Consider the following 22024-nt stretch of genomic DNA (forward strand, 5'->3'; position numbering starts at 1 on the left):
GCATTTAGTCGATTGGCCTCAATCCAATTGATTGTGGAGTATGCACTGGGTGGTAATCGTGGTTCACGTCCACGCCCAATAGAAAAGGTCATGCCTCCCCGCCCAGGGCAGCCTGCCCTTTCCAATGGGTCCTTTGGTTGCCACACCATTACGCTTCACTTGAGGAAGTTTTCCACAGTGTTATTGTGGGCTTCTGTAACTGTAGTTTTCCTGTCAAATGGATTTGTTACAATATTTAAAGTTGATTGGAGGATTTGGCATCATGTTTATGCCTCCTAAAGTTTGAATTGCCACATAGGCCAATCAATAGCCACATCAGCAAATCAATAGTTTAAGTTGACTGGATGATGTGGCATCATGGTTACTCTCGATAATCCGTTGAGTCTTTTACCAATCATTGGACAGGATAAAAATGTCTTCACCAGCCGATTGGTTTCAACCAGCTGACATTATGCTCTTGGCAGCAGGTTTTTATAGTTTTGGGTTTTTGCTCCCTGTTTTTTGTTCTCCCTGTTTGGTAAGCGTTGGTAATTTTGCAAGACTTTAAATAAAACCAGAAGTCATGCATATGTCTTCTGCTGACGCCACGTCTGCTTTTTGTTCCCGCTGTCTGTCCTCAGTGCGAGTTGTTTTTCTTACGGTTTCAAATAACGGCAAAATTCAGCAGATAATACAGCACAATTAAAATATTGAGGATAAAAACAATGTGGGTAAGTAAAAAAAAGCAAACAAAAACCTAAAGGTGCAGTGCGTTGTTTGAGGTGTTCTAAAAAGTTGAAAGAATATTTTCTCTATCAAGTATGTGTTAAAAATGTTAAAGTTCGTTCAAAGAACCTTTAGCATTTTGTTTCACCGCTCCTATCTGCTTTTATCCTGCTTTTAGCAGGGCCGTCAGGGCCTGCAAGGCATCTTCTGATTGCCTAAAAATGTCTGACTCGTGTTGTCCATGAACAAGATTCTGCTTATTCATCCACTAGTGGCAAGCAATATGCCCCTACCAGACAGCAAAGTTTGCTAGAAGAAAACCTTATTGGATTAACGTTTTGTCTTTGTTTCTGTGTTTGTAGGCATACAATCAGTGGTGTGTGCTTGAGACATCCAATCAGGAGGAAATAATTATTCAGCCTGGAAAGACAAAATGCTACAATTTTAACTTTTTGGCAAAGACTAAAGATGTCGGCAAGAAAATTGAGGTGAGATGCAATTTGGTAATGATTTTAGGGGAAAAGTTATTATTTACAACTCAACAACATAGCATAAGCATGACTTCGATGGACACACTCATGTTAAGATGCTTGAGTCCTCTAAATCTTTGGTCAGACCGCAACAAATTGGTCTAAATATGACCAGACATGTCACAATTTTGGAATTTTATGAAACATTTTTGACACATGATTTACTGTGTGTAACATTGCATAGACATGTCGTTACTCTAAGTGTCCTGGCACCTGCCATTTCACCAAGAAGTGCACTCAATGCTCCTTTTCAATTGGATTTTTTTTGGCCCATGGTAAAGACAGTATGTAGCATTTCAAGTCAAGTCACATTGATTTGAATAGCCCTTAATCACACAAATGTCTCAAAGGACTGCACAGGATTACAATTACACCATCGCCTGATCTTAACATGCAGGCAAGGAAAAACTCAAAACCTCAGAATTTGAAATACGTATTCTAACACAAAATAGAATATGTCACTTGACCCTTAGTTGCGAGCCTTGTTGAGGATTTTAGCCAATACATGACAATATCAGTCTGCCCATTTCAGGACAGTGACACACTAGGTCAAACAAACATAGCAATTGGCATTGTCCAATAAAAACCTCATTAAAATTTGAAAAAGGGCCACAAATGGAGCACCTTAAAAAGAAAACTGATACCGGGGGAGAAAACCAACAAACATACCCACCCTGCTAGGAATACCACTGAAGAAAATCACTTGTGATCTGCCTCGCTGCACTGCAAGTTTGCAATTTTGGTTAGAGTATATAACCCGCAATATATTTTGCTAACAAAAAGGGAGGCAGGCTATGATTTCTTCCTCATGGAATGGCACGTCTGCGTCTGATGGCTAGAATGGTGTCGTCCAGTAACTAGCCTTAGGACAGCATCTTGCTTAATATATGTGTATCAATATTGTATTTCTGTTTGTAAGGATCAAAATGTACAAAAAATACACTTAAATTGTGCTTCCTTATCATATGAAAACAAATGAGGAAATCTCAAACCTCAACAACCAAAAACAGTATGTGGACTATTGGTAGACTAAATGTTAGATTTCCTTTTTTTTTATACAAATCTTAAAATATTGTTTTCCTTTATTTCACAAAAAAACTGGAGAGCATGGCAAGGGGATATTTTGGAAAAGGTTAACTTTGTTAGTATATTTATTATTAATGGATTATGTTTGGACTGGCGTTTGGAACTTTGACCGTAGTTTTCTTGGACAGCCTTTAACCAATTAAGGCACTATTACAATTACATTTTTTTTTTCAGTTTTTCAATAAAATCAAATTAGATCACTATTTCATTCTCACTTTTGTGAAGGATGACTTACCATTATCTACTTTATCTTATTCATTTTACATCAATTGTGAGCCGATTATGAAACATTGAAATGCTCTAACAGGTTGTAAACAAACATCACCTCGCATAGCTCACCAATAAATCCACTCCATTCATAAAGGTAAAAAGAAATGTTGTTAAGATATTTACATTTTTTTCTGCCAGATGACAGGTATAGAGGTTATGCTTGGCAGTGAAAGTGGACGCCGTGTGTTTTTGAGGTGGAGGGGTGCAGGTGGAGACGCATCTACAACACATGAGTTTCTCCAGTCTAATAAGCCTGCACATTGGCCTGACACTGAGGAGGACTTGGCTTGGGATTGCATAACTATCTTGCAAAGTTCCATGTGAGTTCGATAAAAGTTTGGTTGCATGATTCAACAGTCCACATGATATGGATTTTCTTAAAATCCTCTTGTGATCTATCTTCATTCCTCTCGTGTTTTGTCCAGGATAATGCCTCGAGTTCCAAAAATAAATGTAGAGTTGAGTCATCAACCTCCGGCTCTTTGCAATGAAATGTATTGTATTCACTGGACTGTTCAATCACTGGAGGAATGTGTAGCAAAGGACTTAAGACTCACGGCAGGACTCAAACCAGGTACAAATGCAATTGCATTGTGGACATGTCACATTTTAATGGACTTGAACATTCAAATTCAATCTTACTGTTTTCTGCTTTTTATTGTACTGTAATAATGTTTATTTTCCTGTTTGTTCTTAATTGTTTTCCTTTTTTTGTTTTAACAATGTGATATTTTGAATTTACTTGATAAATCCCGTATTATTAGGAGCAACGCCCAAAATAAGATGGCACATTCCTGATTCATGGTCTGGTTTTTACAGTTTTTGTGGATGGCTGTTGTCCTTAATTTAAATTTGACAGTTAGGAACTGTTTACTGAAACAAAAAAGGCTTTATTTTTCATATTTAAAGTAAGGATGTACGAATATTTTCCGGCCAATAGTTTTTGGACTGATAATAGAAAAATGTGACATCAGTACTTGGCCCAATAACAAAACAAAATGACCTGAAAATTGATCACTTGGAGCTCAAATAATAACTAAAAAATGAATGAATATATAATGGCAAATTGGACACACTTACCATGGAAACAGACCTGAAGGAGGCTCATCTGCACTTGTGGGAGTTTTAAGAATTTCAATGAGAGAATCAAGATGGTTAAAGGGTTTTTTTTTCTTTCAAAAATGATGATTATAATACATTTCAAAACAGATCAAGCAGTGATGGCATTGTGGACATGAAGGGGTATCTATGAAATCTTGTATTAAGCGGATCCAAAAAGTTAAGATTATCGGGATGAAATATCCAGAAAATCAAAAATAGTATTTTGCTATCAAATACCAAAGAAGGGCTTGATAATGTATTTAGATAATGTCGACAGCAAAACAGTGCATGTGCTGTATAGTGAGTGAAGGTGCGGTTGGCAGCTAGCAAAAAGCCATGACAAGATTCGAGTTAAATAATAACAATATATATAATACATAAAATGTAATAATATATAATGTATCATTAGAAGTGCTCCCGATAGACTGCACACCCTCTATGACTTTGCATATTTGCACATTACTGTACTGGCCACTTTAACTATTTTGCACACCTGCCATTGAGGAATTTTTTTTTTTTTTTACTTTTTTTTCTAAATACTTGTTTATACTGTTCATATTCTAGCTGTTATTCATTATTCACTATCTTACTCCTGTAATAAAAGAAATGTCCCCATTGTGAGACGACTACTGGACTTATCTTAAAATGATCCCTCAACAAAGAAAGGCTGCAAATAATAGTTTTTACACATGGATTTTTATATCGTAATTTCCAGACTATAGAGCGCCCCTATTTATAATCCGCACACTTTACATTTTTAAAGGAGAAAACATTTTCTACACACATAAGCTGCACCTGACTATAAGCCACATGTGCCTACATTGAAACATGTGATATTTACTCAGAAAAACAGAAGACAGAGTTCAAAATATACTCATCAGACAAACATCAGGATAAGTCTAAAACTCCCGGGCCGCGCGACGGAGCGAGTTCGGCGGGCGTGATACCCCCGTAACTGGGGTAGCCCACTCGTCCGACGACCCCAGTAGCGCGGCGCGACGACAGGCGGCCGTCCGCGCGCGGTGGACGAAAGGCGGCGGACGTGCGCGGGACCCCCGTAACTGTGTCGGTGTCGTGCGTATCGTATCGTATTTTTTTTTTTTTTTTTTGAAGGGTTGTCGCTACTTCGCAGATTTTTACTTTTGCGGGTGGTTTTGTTCCCCATTAACCGGGTCCAAAAAAATAATTAAAAAATATATATTTTTTTTTAAGGATAAGCGGTGCAGATAATGAGATGAGATTTTTTTTTTTTATTGAAGGTACGCCGCTACTTTGCGGATTTTCACTTATCACGGGTGGTTTTGGTCCCCATTAACCGCGATAACCGAGGTCTTACTGTAGTCGATTGCTCTTTTCTGTCAAACACCTGTGGTGAGGCCCCTTCTGACGAAAATAATTGAGCATTTTAACAACTAGAATGCAGTGTCCAACTCACCGTTTTTGAGCAAGATTTGAGAAAACATTTTTTTATTCAACTTACAGAAGCACGTACCTTACAGAAGTTTCAGTCTGGTTTTAGCATCAACATGACAAAGACTGCCTTTTTAAGGCTTTAAGTGCTAGCAGATACAATATGGATTTTAAAAAACCTTTGCTGCTACTGGACCTCTGTTCAATTTACTTATTTTCATGGACCGAGCCCGAAGAAAACTCTATATAGTTTAAAATTTTATTTGTGAGTACTCGAGAGGAAAGAGACCAGATGATTTGGCCTTTATCGTATTTTATTTCTATTTCTATTTATTTTGTTTTTATTGTGTTTTTACCCATGGTGTGTGTCAGTGTCTGAGGTGGTTTAATAATTGGGTGGGAATAATGCACGTTAAACAACAGTCCATGATTTAGTTTTTGCAAAAATTCAAGCACACAAAATGCGTTTTCTGGTTGAGTGAATGCTTATAGGTTTTCTCAGGCTCTGGCTAGACCACTAAAATCCTGGCCGCCTGCCAGAATCTTCTGATGTATGGGAAACACTATTCAGGGGTCAGCAACCTTTTTGGTGGGGATGCCACTTTCAGATGTCCTTGTAAAGTGTGCCACACCAAGATTAATAACTCGCACAATATTTTTTTAATATCCAACAGAGCTGTAATTTTACACTAGTCCAAATATACAACATGGATATACATTTTAATCGTATAACTCAGTGTTTTTCAACCCCTTTTGAACTAAGGTACACTTTTGTTTCTTTTATTTCGTCGTAAATGTTTGAAAATGGAGTTATGACAAATATTTCACTGTACTACCTCATAAGCAGATAATTAGTATATAAAAAGAATAAAATAATACTTTAAATGGCAAAAGTATGATGTGCTTTATGTTATTTTTTACAGTGCAATCTTAAACTGCTTTTGTTAAACAAATTAAGTTATTAAATGTACTGTGCTACCTCAAGAGCAGATAATTAGTACATAAGAAGTATATAAAAATCTACTGCCACCTACTGATATGGATGACTATTACAGTTCCTCGTCTGAAGATTGCAAAAATACTGAATAATGGCCTGATTTTTTGAAAAGATGAAAATTTGGCAAATTCCAGCGGCACACTAGACAAGGTCTCACGGCACACTAGTATGCCCCGGCACACTGGTAAAACACTGGTATAACTGACCAATTTATCTTCCATTATTCTTGTTCATCAATCAGCTAAAATGAATGTGAATAACAAGTGGAAAGGCCTGTAGCCATCCATGACTTGAACTTTTTGACACAAGAATTAACCATTCTTCATTAACAATGAACTACAATCAAAAATCAAGCGCTATGGACAGCTTACCATACCATTCATCAATAATATCTTGTTGCCTAAAATATCAAAACTTGAAATAACTGCAGCAAAGCAGAAGGCACGCGCGTGCACACACGCTTCTTAAAAATATTCACCATTAGTAAATGGTTTTCTCTGCTTTGTGCTCAGTGAGCAATGTGATCGTGTTTTTAGTGGTGACAAAGGTTTTCAGGGTCTGTGTCTGTTTGCCGTACTAGGACACAGCGCAGTAGCTCAGGAGGTAGAGCGCTCGTCTTAGGATCAAGGGATCCCAGTTCAAATCCCGGCTTGTCCGTGTTACATGTCGAAGTGTCCTTGAGTAAGACACTGAACCTCTAATACCCCCAATAGGCAGGTTAGCGTCTTACATGGCTGCAATACAAGGCCGCTTGGGAAATGTGAAGCACACTGTAAAGCGCTTTGGGGAGTCATTGACTTTAAAAGCGCTATGTAAATGCAGATCATTTCATTTCATTTAATGTCTGCGCTTTGTCAGACGCATACTTGAATTCATGTTCATGTTTCGTCTCGTGATGAAACACTTGCTGTGTGAGGTACAACGCTCTCGAGGCATAATGCACAAAACAGCACGGTCATTTTTTGCACCAAGCCTCATTCGTCTGTCCACGCTGGCTGGAAAGAACAAGATGTTATCGCTCGAGGAGCCGTCACGATTAGTTCATTTATCGCGCACGTGTGTTTCGTTGGCTGCGTTAAAACACAAAGCTCTCCTCTGCGAGGCGCGGCGCAGACACGCACTCACACACGAAACAGAAAAGGAGGGGCGCTAAACACGGCGCGCAACTGAAAATGTCTAAATTTCAGGTAAAAATGCACATTTTTAGAAAATAATCATTGTTATTTTGTCGTGCGCTCACGTGCCACCGGTTAACCCCCCGCGTGCCACTGCTGGCGTGTCATAGGTTGCCGACCCCTGCTATAGAAAAACAATGTGGCAAACATTGACCAAAAGTGCTTGGAAAAAAATAACTGAATTTTTTTCTGGGCCCAAGATCTACTATTTGATAGACTTCTCGACAATTTAGTTTAAATTTCAGTAACATTAGTTTTAAGTGTACAGTAAGTGCTTACTATCATTAACAGTCTATCTCAGACATGTCAATTTCCCCCAATTTCTCCCCTTAGTAAAGATTGCAAATCTTTCATGTTAAAAGCAATATTAATCCTTACAAACAGCGCAGCACATAAACACAGCAAACAGACTATGTAGAGTACTGCGACAATATTAGCAATATATGATGGCATTGTTGTCTGCTACCAATGACTGTGACAATCTGATTTAGAACCGAAATGGGCAAGATGAGAAAAAGAAAAAATAACACATCCTAAAGGTAACATTGGCCGTATTGGTTGTCGTATTTTAGGCCAAGATGCCGACTTCAGTAAAACGACTCATGTGACACCTGACAACTCCAAGCTGTGTGATGATACTACACCTTCTCTGCTTCCTGACATAGTACTGGGGAATCTGAAACCACACAAAAAGGTTTTCGTACTTTGACTATATTTTTACAAGTAAATACTTTACTGCTCGATTAAGCAAATATAGAGATAATTATAGAGATAATAGACATGTGATCATATAGTTAAAAAACAAACAAATCTGCCAGCCTTTTAAGTTTCTTACTGTTATATATTATATATGTGGCTCTTTCTAGCTTGATGGATGTATATATGTGACGTCTTTGACAACTGGGCAAAGATTGTTCCTTTTCCGCATAACTTACAACATTGACATAAATATAGATGGACAACAGATACTTTGCAAATGTCAGAAGGTAAGAGAAAATATTTTTTAATTTAACCCAATTTTTCTTTGTTCTTAGATGTAATTATAATATTTTTCAGGATGAAACGATTACCATTGAAACAGTGGTCCCGTTTGAAGTATCTACCAACTTTCGATCTACCAAGGTATGTTACTTTATGTACTTTAAGTGAAAACCGTACACAATAATAAATGGTTTTCTCGTTTTGAGGAATTATTTATCATTTTATTATGTTTATAAAAACATAACTCATCATGAGAATGAATACACTACATACAGTGGCTTGTGAAACTATTTGGCCCCCTTGAACTTTGTGACCTTTTGCTTCATTTAAGACTTCAGACATAAAGATATAAAACTGTAATTTCCTGTGAAGAATCAACAATAAGTAGGACACAATCATGAAGTGAAACACACTTTATTGGATATTTTACACTTTATTAACAAATAAAAAAACGAAAAAGTGGGTGTACAAAATTTTTTAGCCGCATTAAGTTGATACTTTGTAGCGCCACCTTTTGCTGCGATTACAGTTGCAAGTCGCTTGGGGTATGTCTCTATCAGTTTTGCACATCGAGAAACTGATATTTTTGCCCATTCCTCCTTGCAAAACAGCTCAAGCTCAGTGAGGTTGGATGGAAAGAGTTTGTGAACAGCAGTTTTCAGTTCTTTTCACAGATTCTCAATTGCATTGAGGTCTGGACTTGGACTTGGCCATTCTAACACCTTGATATGTTTTTGGTGAACCATTCCATTGTAGCTTTTGCTTTATGTTTTGGATCATAGTCTTGTCCAGTCTCAGGTCTTTTGCGGACTCCATCAGGTTTTGTTCCAGAATGGTCCTGTATTTGGCTCATCCATCAATTTTAACCATCTTCCCTGTCCCTGCTGAAGAAAAGAATATCTTTAAGAAATTGCTTCCTTCTTGCCACTCTTCCATAAAGGCCCGATTTGTGCAGTACTGTATACGACTGATTGTTGTCCTATGGACATATTCTCCCTCCTCAGCTGTAGACCTCTGCAGTTCATCCAGAGTGATCATGGCCCTCTGCTGCATCTCTGATCAGTTTTCTCCTTGTATGAGCTGAAAGTTTAGGGGGATGGCCCGATCTTGGTAGATTTGCAGTGGTCTTATACTCCGTCCATTTCAATATTATTGCTTGCCCAGTGCTCCTTGGGATGTTTAAAGCTTGGGAAATATTTTTATTTCCAAATACAGCTTTAAACCTTTCCAAAACAGTATCTCGGACCTGCCTGGTGTGTTCCTCGTTGTTCATGATGCTCTCTGCGCTTTAAACAGACCTCTGAGACTATCCCAGTGCAGGTGCATTTATACTGAGACTTGATTACGCACAAGTGGATTCCATCTATCATTTTTAGTCATTAAGATCAACATTAATTCATCCTCACTGAATTTTGCTGCACTGAAAGTAAAGGGGCTGAATAATTTTGCACACCCAGTTTTTCGTTTTTTATTTGTTAAAAAAGTATAAAATATCCAATAAAGTGTGTTCCACTTCACGATTGTGTCCCACTTATTGTTGATGAAATTACAGTTTTATATCTTTATGTTTGAAGTCTTAAATGTTGTAAGAGGTCACAAAATTCAAGGGGGGGGAAATAGTTTCGCAAGCTACTGTATTTGGGTATCTACTTTTTTTCAAGTCAGTCTTTATTTGTATTGCACTCAACTTATCCTTTGCCAAAGACGTGACAAGGACTTTGGCGTGTCATCTGTTCTAACTTTTTCCATGGCTAAAACTTTAGAGTGGTATGTTTTTCAGATGGATGTAAAGTTTTAACTGGACCCACGTGATTAAAAAAAGTTAAATAGAAAAAAAAACATTTGTTTAAAATTGCCTCTAATTCAAGTGGTGTTTTTTTGTTTTGTTTCTTTTTTGTTTCTTTTTTTTTTTTTGTCGACCTGGTCTTAAATTTGATTTCAAATTGCATTAAAAAGTCTTGAATTTAACTTGCCTTAAGCTGTAGGAACCCTGATAGTGAACGCAGCATGTTTGGGAGAGTGAGAAGCACCCTTATTTGTTCTCCGTAAAAATCACACAGATTGCGATGAGCTCAGAAGAACTTTATTATTATTCAGCCAGTATCAACATGATATCTACCGGAAATCATTTTGTCACGCGAAGCTATCGACGTGACTCGTCGCCTTCGATCGGCGCCGGGTTTTTTAGACCCAACTGCTGTGTTAACAAGCAAGGCTGAAAGATCCAGGAAGACTCTTTGAAATTATAGTTAGTAAGATGATGGTTAAATAAAGGGTCACTTATTTGGCTAGTTCTTTAAGAAAATAAGCTTCGATTATCTTTACCCATCATTTTTACTGTAAGAAATAGGAGTTTGGGATTAACATTTCCAAAAGGCTTTCAATTACTCTGCTACATTTCTCAAAACGTCATGTCATCCTACGTTCATAAATTTAAACATATCGGCAAAACTCACATTAAACAGACAAGCTACATACCATTTGATAGTTCAGGATTCAAAGGAGAAGCATGGCTGTTTTTTGAAAGTCCCCTGATCCTTTATGGCACCAGCCCTCTGCTGGGTGATTCTGGAGTTCCTGAAGTTGGAGAGTGAGGTGCGGCCACGGCCCGTCTGCCTTATTAGAAAATTGACTGGTCAAAGATTGTGTTTATCTATTGTGAGATGGATCAAATGGACACCGATATAAACCTGTAAATCTGTGTCTAACCTGTTCTGATGAAAATACTGGATTTTGTTTTTGTAATCAATTGCCATCATTTTAGGACAGATTTTTTTTGAGAGAGAGCCACACTATATATTATTAGACAAATTTTTAACAACAACCAGTTCGGGATGTACCCTTCCCATTGCCCAAAGACAGCTGGGATGGGTTCCAACACCCCCGCGGCCCTGGTGAGGAGAAGTGGTGCAGAAAAAGGATGGATGGAAATTTTAACAAAACGCCAAATCGCTCTCTGGACAAAAGCTAATTCATTAAGACATTTTATTTCGCTGTGTTATGTTTTAAACTCTAAGAGATAATAATGTTGCCAGAGCCTGTGTCCCGTATCAATATAAATATAACAAATTTGTCTCCCTACCACAGGTATAGATTAAAGTGGGACCTCGGTTATCGCAGTTAATGGGGACCAAAACTACCCGCGATAAGTGAAAATCCGCAAAGTAGCGGCACACCTTCAATGAAAAAAAAAAATCTCATCTCATTATCTGCACCGCTTATCCTTATTAGGGTTGCGGGGGGGCTGGAGCCCATCCCAGCCATCTCCGGGCAGTGGGCAGGGGACACCCTTAACTGGTTGCCAGCCGATCGCAGCTGCAAATCACATTAGTTCTCGCAGCTCTTCATCGACGCACAAGCCGAGTGATCCACCGCTAAGAGTCGTACAGCTGGGCGATTTTACGTCCACCCGGGACGATCGAAGACAAATTCACAACAGAGTTTTTACTTGCGCCGCACCGCAGGTGCCGTTCGGTCGCTCCCACGAGCGAGCCCCTCACCCGCGGCGCGGGTACTTTCGGGCGCGATACGCACGACACCGACACAGTTACAGGGGTCCCGCGCACGTCCGCCGCCTCGCGCCCGCCGCCCCGCGCCCGCCGCTGTCGTCGCGCGCTACTGGGGTCGTCGGACGAGCGGGCTCCCCCCAGTTACAGGGGTAGCTTGATCACGCCCGCCGCCTTTTCCCGCGTCACGGCGCATCCGCCGAACTTGCTCCGTCGCGTGGCCCGGGACAGAGCTTGTATTAGGGGGGTGTTTAATAATCGGCTTGATTGAATGCTGATACTCATATCCGACAAGTTCCCAAAAATCGGTGCGGATAATTGGCCCGCCCGATAATTGTTCGACCACTATTTTCCAATCGATAAATCCGTTTTTTTTTTTTCATTGTTTGGCCGGGGGTGTGACTTGTACTCCCGTGGGACTTATCAGTGGAGTTACTGACACATCATTACAGGCTATTTCGATTCACATGTTATTGTAACACTAAACCATAATATAGCGCACTAGGCCTGTTTGGATTATTGCAACCTTGTGGTGTTGCATCGACAAAACTTGAATTTTACTGTTCACTTGACAGATTTACATTTTGTGACTGTTTTGACAAAAGCTGCATTGTAGTGGTCTCTCTCGTGTTTGTTTGTGTGTGTTCTTTGTATTCATGTCAAACCTCTAATATTAGTAAAACATAACATATTTTTGTTCTTTGAAGTATGAGATGATGGACCGGGGAGCTGTGGACCTTCCATTTTTATTGGTTACAGAGATCCAGTCATCATCCCCCACGCCACTGCATTTGGCTTATTCATCCTTGCACAATATCAGCATAGCAAATGCACAACATCAGAATTCCCTGTTGGAGGATGGTATGTTATTTCAATCACTGTATTTCAAATGTATTATATATTTAAAGTACCCTGCTAAAGTATTGGTTCACCAAGAATTATTTTTTTTTAAATGGTCATATTTCTGGCTTCAAACGTTAAGATAAAAACCTCTGAATATTTTATAAGTCGGTGTTGCAATACTATTACCCCCCCTTTGTACAACCTCCTTTTGCTGTGAAGTATTTTGGGGTATGATGTCGCAATACGTTGGTACATCTTAAAACATAATTGTTTGCCTATTTTTCCTTAAAAATACATAATAATAATAATAATAATAATAATTTCCTTGTATTGTCATTCTGTGTAACAATGTACACAGAACGAAATGTCGATTGCACCTGACCCGTTGTAGCGAGCCGATGCAGCCGCAGCCAACAGAGGGCGCCGCCGACCACTTTTTAAGTCTTAGGAATGAAGTTCTTAAAGCCCCAGTGTGTAATTTTTGACCACTAGATGCCACTTTAGTGTGAACAAAAACCTAGGCACTGTAAGCACTATATTTTATTTCACCTGTTTTATACATACATTGGGTATGGAATTAAATATTAGTATCTCACTTTTGTAATTTGGAGGTTTTTAGTTATGGAAAGACTTTCTCAAAGTTTAGTATGTTTTGAAAATGTAGACGCTTCATATAAAAGGATTGGTTTCCATCAACAATCCCAAAATAATGGTATTATTTAAATTAGGGACGTCCCAATCCAGATCCTGGGATCTGTAATAAGCCCAATCACAATACTTTCAGCTAATTGGTATTGACCGATGATGATCGGACAAGTATATTTTTATGGTCATAAAACCTTCAAATAAAGCTCTTTCTTGGTCTTCCAGTTTTTGCTTAAAGCTTGGCTATTCATAATGTTTGCCATGTAATTAACCTATGGCTAAGCCCCCTTTACTTCCCCGGACAGTCAACATTGTGTGAAGGGCTCTATGGGAAGTGTCACAGTAGGAGACGTTTAACAGGAGGCAATTGATGTTTTTCTGGGCCCAGGGAGATCACATATCATCTCAAAGTCACCCAATGGGCCTGAACTATGCATTTGAGTGTTATATTCTTGATTTCATAGTTGAAAAATTCAATAAAAAGCTTCAGCCTTATGCACAAATGTACTGGTCACAATGTAAACCGCAACTTGTCATTACTATCCAAAACAACTATATAGAGGATCCGTATTTTTTACTTTCAACAAATTAGAACAAGTGGCACATTTAAAGCTTTACTTAGCTTAACAGGCTCTGCAAGCAAGACAAGCTAGCCCATGAACTCGAAGTGTGTGCGTGTGTGCGCGCGTGCGTGTGCAATTGACTTTCAAGGTTATTTCAGTGATGCTGTGACCGTTTAGCAATGAACAGGAGTCCAGCATGACTGAGAAGTCTCTCACAGGCCGCAGATGACGCTGGACGGTTTAGGATTACAATAATACATTGCACTTCACAGCACCTTTTAGGATACCCAAGTTCACTGTACACAGAATATCAAACAACAATAAACAAAAATAAAACAAGAAAGTAATAAAACCGAAGTAAAGTTAAAATTAGAATTCAGGAAATGTACCGCTACATATTTTCTCAAGTTCAATATTGAGTTCTTGAATGCAAAAATCTCAGTTTGTTTAGGCAAACAAAGGAGACATTGCCTATTGTAGCTGGTTTTTCACACCCTTTTTAAGAGGATCATGGTTTTGATATGAGGCCAGGTGTGTGCCTCATCTTCTGTGTTTTCATAGTCAGTATTGCTAAGCAACACTTTTGATCTGTTTCATCCGTAAACAACTTTCCCCCTGCTGAAGTTTAATATGGTCACGTGACAAGTTTGATTGGTTAAATATTGTAGAGCCTGGCTGAGTTGTGCGTCAAAATAAACGCGCCGAGACAGACAGACGCGTACTTGCTTGGAGGGGATTTAATTAAGTAACAAAGTGACAAATTCATCCATCCATCCATCCATTGTCTTCCGCTTATCCGAGGTCGGGTCGCGGGGGCAGCAGCGTTAAAAGGGAAGCCCAGACGTCCCTATCCCCAGCCACCTCCTCCAGCTCATCCGACGGGACCCCGAGGCGTTCCCAAGCCAGCCGAGAGACACTCTCCAACGTGTCCTGGGTCGCCCCCGGGGCCTCCTGCCGGTGGGACATGCCCGGAACACCTTCCGCAGGAGGCGTCCAGGAGGCATCCTTATTAGATGCCCGAGCCACCTCAACTGGCTCTTCTCAACGCGGAGGAGCAGTGGCTCTACACTGAGTCCCTCCCGGATGACTCAGCTTGAGAATCCAGCCACCCTGCGGAGGAAACTTATTTCGGCCACCTGTATCGTGTTCGTGGTCATGACCCAAAGTTCATGACCATAGGTGAGGGTAGGAACGTAGATCGACCGGTAGATCAAGAGCTTTGCATTCCGGCTCAGCTCCCTCTTCACCACGACGGACCGGTACAGGGTCCGAATGACAGCAGACGCTGCACCGACACGTCTGTCAATCTCCCGTTCCATCCTACCCTCACTCGTTAACAAGACCCCAAGATACTTGGACTCCTCCACTTGGGGCAAGATCTCTTCCCCAAACCGGAGGGAGCATACCACCCTTTTCCGACTGAGTACCATGGTCTCGGACTTGGAGGTGCTGATCCCCATCCCGGCCGCTTCACACTTGGCTGCGAATCACTCCAGCGAGAGCTGAAGATCACGGCCAGGGGTAGCCAACAGCACCATGTCATCTGCAAAAAGCAGTGACGCAATGCTGAGGCCCCCAAACCGGACTCCATCCCCGCCTAGGCTGCGCCTAGAAATTCTGTCCATAAAAGTTATGAACAGAACTCACACTCTGGCACCGGGCATACAGGGACCGCACAGCCCGGATAAGACTGTGCGGTACCCCATACTCCCGAAGCACCCCCCACAGTGCCTCCCGAGGAAAACGGTCGAACGCTTTCTCCAAGTCAACAAAACACATGTAGACCGGACATGCAAACTTCCATGCACCCTCAAAGACCCTGCAGAGTGTATAGAGCTGGTCCTGTGTTCCACGGCCAGGACGAAACCACAATGTTCCTCCTGAATCCGAGATTCGACTTCCTGGCTGACCCTCCTCTCCAGTACCCCTGAATAGACCTTACCAGGGAGGCTGAGAAGTGTGATTCCCCTGTAGTTGGAACACACTCTCCGGTCCCCCTTCTTTTAGACGGGAACCACCACCCCAGTCTGCCAGTCCAGAGGCACTGTCCCCGATGTTGAAGAGGCGTGTCAACCATGACACGCCCACAACATCCAGAGCCCTAATGAACTCCGGGCGGATCTCATCAACCCCCGGGGCCCTGCCACCGAGGAGTTTTTTGACCACCTCGGTGACTTCAACCCCAGTGATACGAGAGCCCAACCCAGAGTCCTCAGGCTCTGCTTCCCCAGAGGAAGACGTGTCGGTGGGATGAGGAGGTCTTCGAAGTACTCCACCCACCGATTCACAACGTCCCGGGTCGAGGTCAGCAGCGCCCCATCTTCACTATACACAGTGTCGATGGCACACCGCTTCCCCCCCTAAGACGCCGGATGGTGGACCAGAATTTCCCCGAAGCCGTTCGGAAGTCTGCTTCCATGGCCTCGCCAAACTTCTCCCATGCCCGCATTCCTCTTGGCCAGCCGATACCTGCCAGCTGCTTCCAGAGTCCCACAGGCCAGGAAGGCCCAAAAAGACTCCTTCTTCAGCTTGACGGCATCCCTCACCGCCGGTGACCATCAACGGGTCTGAGGGTTGCCGCCGCGGCAGGCACAGACTACCTTACGGCCACAGCTCCGATCAACCACTTCGACAATGTCCCGCGCCTCCCTCGGGACGTGGGCAATGTTCTGCCGCAGGTGTGAATTGAAACTTATTCTGACAGGATATTCTGCCAGCCGTTCCTAACAGACCCTCACAATACGCTTGGGTCTGTCGGGTCGGGCCGGCATCTTCCCCCACCATCGAAGCCAACTCACCACCAGGTTGTGATCAGTTGACAGCTCCGCCTCTCTCTTCACCCGAGTGTCCAGAACATGCGGCTGCAGGTCCGACGAAACGACGACAAAGTTGATCATTGAACTACGGCCTAGGGTGTCCTGGTGCCAAGTGCACATATGGACACCCTTATGTCTGAACATGGTGTTAATTACGGACAAACCATGACGGGCACAGAAGTCCAATAACGAAACACCACTCGGGTTCAGGTCGGGGGGGCCGTTCTTCCCAATCACGCCCCTCCAGGTCTCACTGTCATTGCCCACGTGAGCGTTGAAGTCTTCCAGCAGTACGAGGGAGTCCCCAGGGGCCGCGCTCTCAAGCACACCCTCTAAGGACTCCAAGAAGGGTGGGTACTCCGAACTGCTATTTGGTGCATAAGCACAAACAACAGTCAGGACCCGTCCCCCCACCCGAAGGCGGAGGGAGGCTACCCTCTCGTCTACTGGGGTGAAGCCGTGGAGCAACTAATATGCCCACACGGGCTCTGTGCCTCTCACCACGGGCAACTACAGAGTGGAAGAGAGTCCCACCCCTCTTGAGAGGACTGGTACCAGAGCCCAAGCCGTGCGTGGAGGTGAGTCCGACTATATCTAGTCGGAATTTCTCAACCTCACCCACCAACTTGGGCTCCTTCCCTGCCAGAGAAGTAACGTTCCATGTCCCAAAAGCCAGTTTCTGTAGCCGGGGATCGTCGCGCCAAGGACCCCCCTCCCTTGGCCGCTACCCAGCTCTCTGCGCACCCGACCCCTTTGGCCCCTCCTACAGGTGGTGAGCCCATGGGACGAGGGTCCCACGTCGTCCCTTCGGGCTGTGCCCGGCCGGCCCCCGTGGGCAAGGGTCCAGCCACCAGGCGCTCGCCAGCGGACCCCACCTCCAGGCCTGGCTCCAGAAGGGGCCCCGGTAACCCGTGTCCGAGTGAGGAAAATTGAGGACCAACGTTTTGTCTCATCATAAGGGGTCTTCTGACAAATTCAGTGTTGCCTAATGTAGCAGAGTATCGTTTTCTTTTCACAAATTTACACATGTTAATGTGAAAGTATAAGGATTTAAAATACTCCTAAAAGTTCCAAAACTTACTCTGTAAATAACTCCTTTCCAGCCAATTGACATAATGTTGCATCAAATAGTAAGTTTGCTTACCATAGAACAGATATAGACATCCTTATTACCATTATCCACGTTGAGTTAATGCAGTGGTCGACCGCAAATCTTTATCCAACTTGTCTCGATTTAGATGTGGCTTGGAAAAGGGTAGAAAATACCACATCTCCGAACCTCTCAGGGTACCTTGTATCAGATATGCATGTACCCCATGCACACAGTTTGCTTTTTAAAATATAAAATGTTGGAAAAAAACACCAAAAACAAACGCAAACTGATTAACTGCAATGCATTTGAATGGACATGCCGCAGAGATTGTCTGAGTGTATTGGTATGTGATATGCGTATGTGATTGGCTCATCATGTTTGAGGGCGTTGCTTAGCCATAGGTCAATTATATCTTCAACAGAGGATATTGGTATGTGAAAATGCATAACATTTTAAGGCATTAATAAAGTGCTTGGTGCTATATTGTTTAGTGATTCTTTGGAAAGATGAGTGCACAAGTGAATGTTTCTATCTTCACTATCCATCATTGGCTGACAATACGGGTTCTATGGCTTCTGGAAAGTACCTTGTATCCTGGAGAAGGTATATACATCTTTGCACACATAAGATGCACATGCACAGAAAGCCACACTTAAAATAAATCCCTATTTCAACTTGATATGTTAATATGCCAAAAATATTAGTATTGTTACTGTCCTGTGTTTAAATCAAAATGTTCAAAATTCCTCAGAATGTCCACCGGCTCATGTAGCCCTCTCATCGAAACTGCAGTGACTCTGCCACACTCCTTTCTAGAGCCTGTTCCTCTCCACATCCATGCCGGTTAGTATACCTATGTCCTCCTAGAGGGTTTAATAGGATGCTTGAAATCTTTAAAAATGCTTGAATTTTGATTTTGTGTTTTTAAGGTCAGGATGATGCTCTAATTTCGGGTGAAGTGCTTGAAAATGCTTAAAATGGTAACAATTGCCATGGTTCCTGGTAGTCTGACTATACATAAATAAAGACAACATTTTAAAAAGTGCTTGAAAATTACGCTGACACGTCTGCTCTCAGTCATTATTGTCTTGGAATGTGAAGTGACACCGCTCCCGACTGGTCGCACCAAAGTGGACTGCTCTCTTTAGAAAACTGGTTCTTTTGATTCGGCACACTGAGAAGGCACCCAATAGGCCTCTCAGATTGCTTTGTTTATTTAACGATATATTATCAATGATTAAAGACCGTACGGGCTTGGTCTGGGTTGATTTTTAAGTCCCGGTATTACCTCAAACTGACCCACTGGACGGCGCGGACAATCAAAAAAAAAAAAAAAAAAAAAAAAAGAGGTTTTGGGTATTTCTTTAATTACTGTAGGGTAAGGGGCCCCCATTGTAATGAGGGTGAAAATGTGCTCCAGACTATGCAAAATAACACTAATAGTCACCATGTTTGTGACAATAGTTGAGTGATTACCTATTGCATGCATGTTAACTCTTGTACAATCTGTTGTTTCCATATTGATGTAGATATACCCCCTTTTGGAAGAGTCAGAGAGTCCCTCCCAGTTTGTTTCCACATAGAGAACAGAACAGCCAAGGTACAGGAAATGGAGATATGTGTTGAACCATCAGAATCCTTCATGTTTTCGGGATTAAAACAGGTAAATTTTTGTTTTTTTCTACCTGCTCATCTTTGTGAATTCCTGTTTTTACGTAATCGTGCGTGAATTTGCATGTACAGTGGCTTGCAAAACTATTTGGCCCCCTTGAACTTTGTGACCTTTTGCCACATTTCAGACTTCAAACATAGATATCCATCCATCCATTATCTGCACCGCTTATCCCCAATAGGGTCGCGGGGGTGCTGGAGCCCATCCCAGCTGTCTTCAGGCAGTGGACACCCTGAACCGGTTGCCAGCCAGTCGCAGAGCACAAAGAAAACTCACTCGCTCATTCACACCTAGGGACAATTTGGACCGGCCAAATCACCTGACATGCATGTTTTTGGAATGTGGGAGGAAACCGGAGTGCCCGGAGGAAACCCACTCAAGCACAGGGAGAACATGCAAGCTCCACACAAGAGATTTGATCTCATGACCTCAGAACTGTGCCGCACACGCGCCGCTGTGCTGCCCTTGCATAAAGATATAAAACTGTAATTTCCTGTGAAGCATCAACAATAAGTGTGACACAATCATGAAGTGGAACACACTTTATTGGAATTTTTAAACTTTTTTAACAAATAAGCCTCCTTTCGCTAGCATCCACTCTTTGGAATTCACCATTTACCCTTGGTTGAAGGTAATGTGGGTTGGGCCCCCTCAAGCCACCCTGGACAGTCCCTGGTTCCTATGACTACCCTTGGGAAAAGCCCTGTTTACCATGGCTCCCCATTATATTGAATGGGCCCATGTATTCTGGATGGGAGACTCTCAAAATACATTAGTCCGGATGGGGACTTTTTTGGGGGCCGTAAGGGGCCCCAGAGACTCGTATCCCTATGAATAAACATATCCCAGTAGGGCCAGAATTTTTGACGTATGATTCGTCATGGTACTCTAAAAAACCCCGAAGGAGAAGCGGGTTAAAGTTTTATTCAGCGGGATTTTAAGTAAATACTAGACTATTCCCACGGCAATTGTAAGAGTTGTGATTGATCTGGAAGATGATCCCGTCATGTATATATAACCCCGGTTGTTAGCATTATGAGTTAGCATAAAATTTTTAACCCAGAGATTTTTCTGTCATTTTTTTACATGGTTCTGTGGGGGGACTCCACAACCCCCCTCAGAATTTAGCCCTTAGCATCACTTTTTAGCATGCAACTGTTAGCATAATCCATTAACATGAAGCCATTAGCATACTATGTAAATATGAAGTCGTTAAAATATAGCCATTACCACATTTTTTTACTATGAAGAAGTTAGCATTGCTGACAGTGTTTACAGCTAGCTTGCGCTAGAATTTGGGCTGGCTATGCCAGCCCAACACTTTGCTAGCGGCGCACATAGCTATTAGCAACCTCTCGCTAGCATCCACCCTTTGGAATTCACCATTTACCCATGTTAAAAGTAATGTGGGGTTGGGCCCCCTCAAGCCACCCTGGACAGTCCCTGGTTCCTATGACTACCCTTGGGAAAAGCCTTGTTTACCATGGCTCCCCATTATATTGAATGGGCCCATGTATTCCGGATGGGAGACTCTCAAAATACATTAGAGCGGATGGGGACTTTTTTTCGTCTCGTATCACTGTCAAAAGACAACCCACAAGAGTTCCGGTCGGGTCGGAATTTTTGGTACATGAATCGTTGGGTTACTCCAAAAGCTCTGGGAGGAAATACCCATTAAATTTCGGCGGAAGAAGATAGATACAGGGATAGATAGAATAGAATAGAATAGAATATACCTTTATTGTCATTGCTACAAATGGGCTAACATATTGTGACAACGAAATTGGGCATGACACTCCAGTTTTACACATTCATAGTGAGGTATGAGCAAGAAGATAAAGGAACAGAGAAGATAATGTTATAAGACAAGGGGGATAAGGCTATAGTTATAATTTACATGGTATTTACACAAGAAATGTCGGCATGTGGGATGTTACATACAGGGTTGTCGTGATAACGTTGGTATCGTAACGGTTGTGCAATATTGCATTTGGTGCAAAGTCATCATAGTGCAAAAATAGTCAGCATATGCATTGGTGCAAACATAGACATCATAGTGCAGAAACAGGAAATGGTCAGACATTGTGCAATTTGAGCATTAATCGTAGTGCAGTCGGCATGTGCAAGAACAAGACATGAGTAACATTATATTCGTATGAGGTAGTGTTGGCACGAGTTTTCAGTTTTTTTGTGCGGTGTCTGTTTGAGCAGTGAACAAACATAGTGCAGACAGCATGTACGTGAGTACCATTTTACATACGTGTGAGGTAGTTTTTTGCAACAGTTTTCAGTTTTTTGTGCGGTGTCTGTTTAGGGTGGTAATGGCTGTGGGGAAGAAACTGTCTCTGAGTCTGTTCGTTTTTGCTTTGTGTGACCTGTAGCGCTTGCCGGAAGGCAGCAGGAGATGGTGGCCGGGGTGAGAAAAGTCCTTGATGATGTTTTCTGCTCTGCTAAGGTAGCGAGAGCAGGCAATGTCCTCCAGACTGGGCAGAGAGCAGCCGACGATTCTCTGGGCTGTTTTGATGATCCTCTGGAGCTTTTTCCTGTCTGCTGCTGTGCACCCAGCATACCACACCGTGATGCAGTATGTTAGGATGCTCTCCACTGTGGCTTTGTAGAAGGACACCTGTA

General features: G+C 42.1%; 1 protein-coding gene across 4 annotated transcripts in view; it reads left to right on the forward strand.

Annotated features, from left to right (window-relative positions):
• The window catches only part of trappc11 (trafficking protein particle complex subunit 11), a 108466-nt gene that overhangs the window by 74741 nt on the left and 11701 nt on the right, over window positions 1–22024 (forward strand). For all 4 annotated transcript variants that reach the window (XR_015851338.1, XM_088344100.1, XM_088344101.1 and 1 more), the window contains 10 exons: window positions 1068–1193; window positions 2730–2911; window positions 3017–3165; window positions 7847–7968; window positions 8141–8260; window positions 8331–8396; window positions 12469–12622; window positions 18213–18324; window positions 18473–18564; window positions 19251–19384. Coding sequence is in view for 3 of the 4 variants with exons in the window: in XM_088344100.1 (XP_088200226.1) it covers window positions 1068–1193; window positions 2730–2911; window positions 3017–3165; window positions 7847–7968; window positions 8141–8260; window positions 8331–8396; window positions 12469–12622; window positions 18213–18324; window positions 18473–18564; window positions 19251–19384 (1257 nt within the window). In the remaining variant the exon portion in view is untranslated. The remainder of the gene's footprint in view (window positions 1–1067; window positions 1194–2729; window positions 2912–3016; window positions 3166–7846; window positions 7969–8140; window positions 8261–8330; window positions 8397–12468; window positions 12623–18212; window positions 18325–18472; window positions 18565–19250; window positions 19385–22024) is intronic.

Source organism: Urocampus carinirostris, chromosome 9 (assembly GCF_059441175.1).
Source record: "Urocampus carinirostris isolate Australia breed hairy pipefish chromosome 9, RoL_Ucar_1.0, whole genome shotgun sequence".
NCBI classification, from domain to species: domain Eukaryota; kingdom Metazoa; phylum Chordata; class Actinopteri; order Syngnathiformes; family Syngnathidae; genus Urocampus; species Urocampus carinirostris.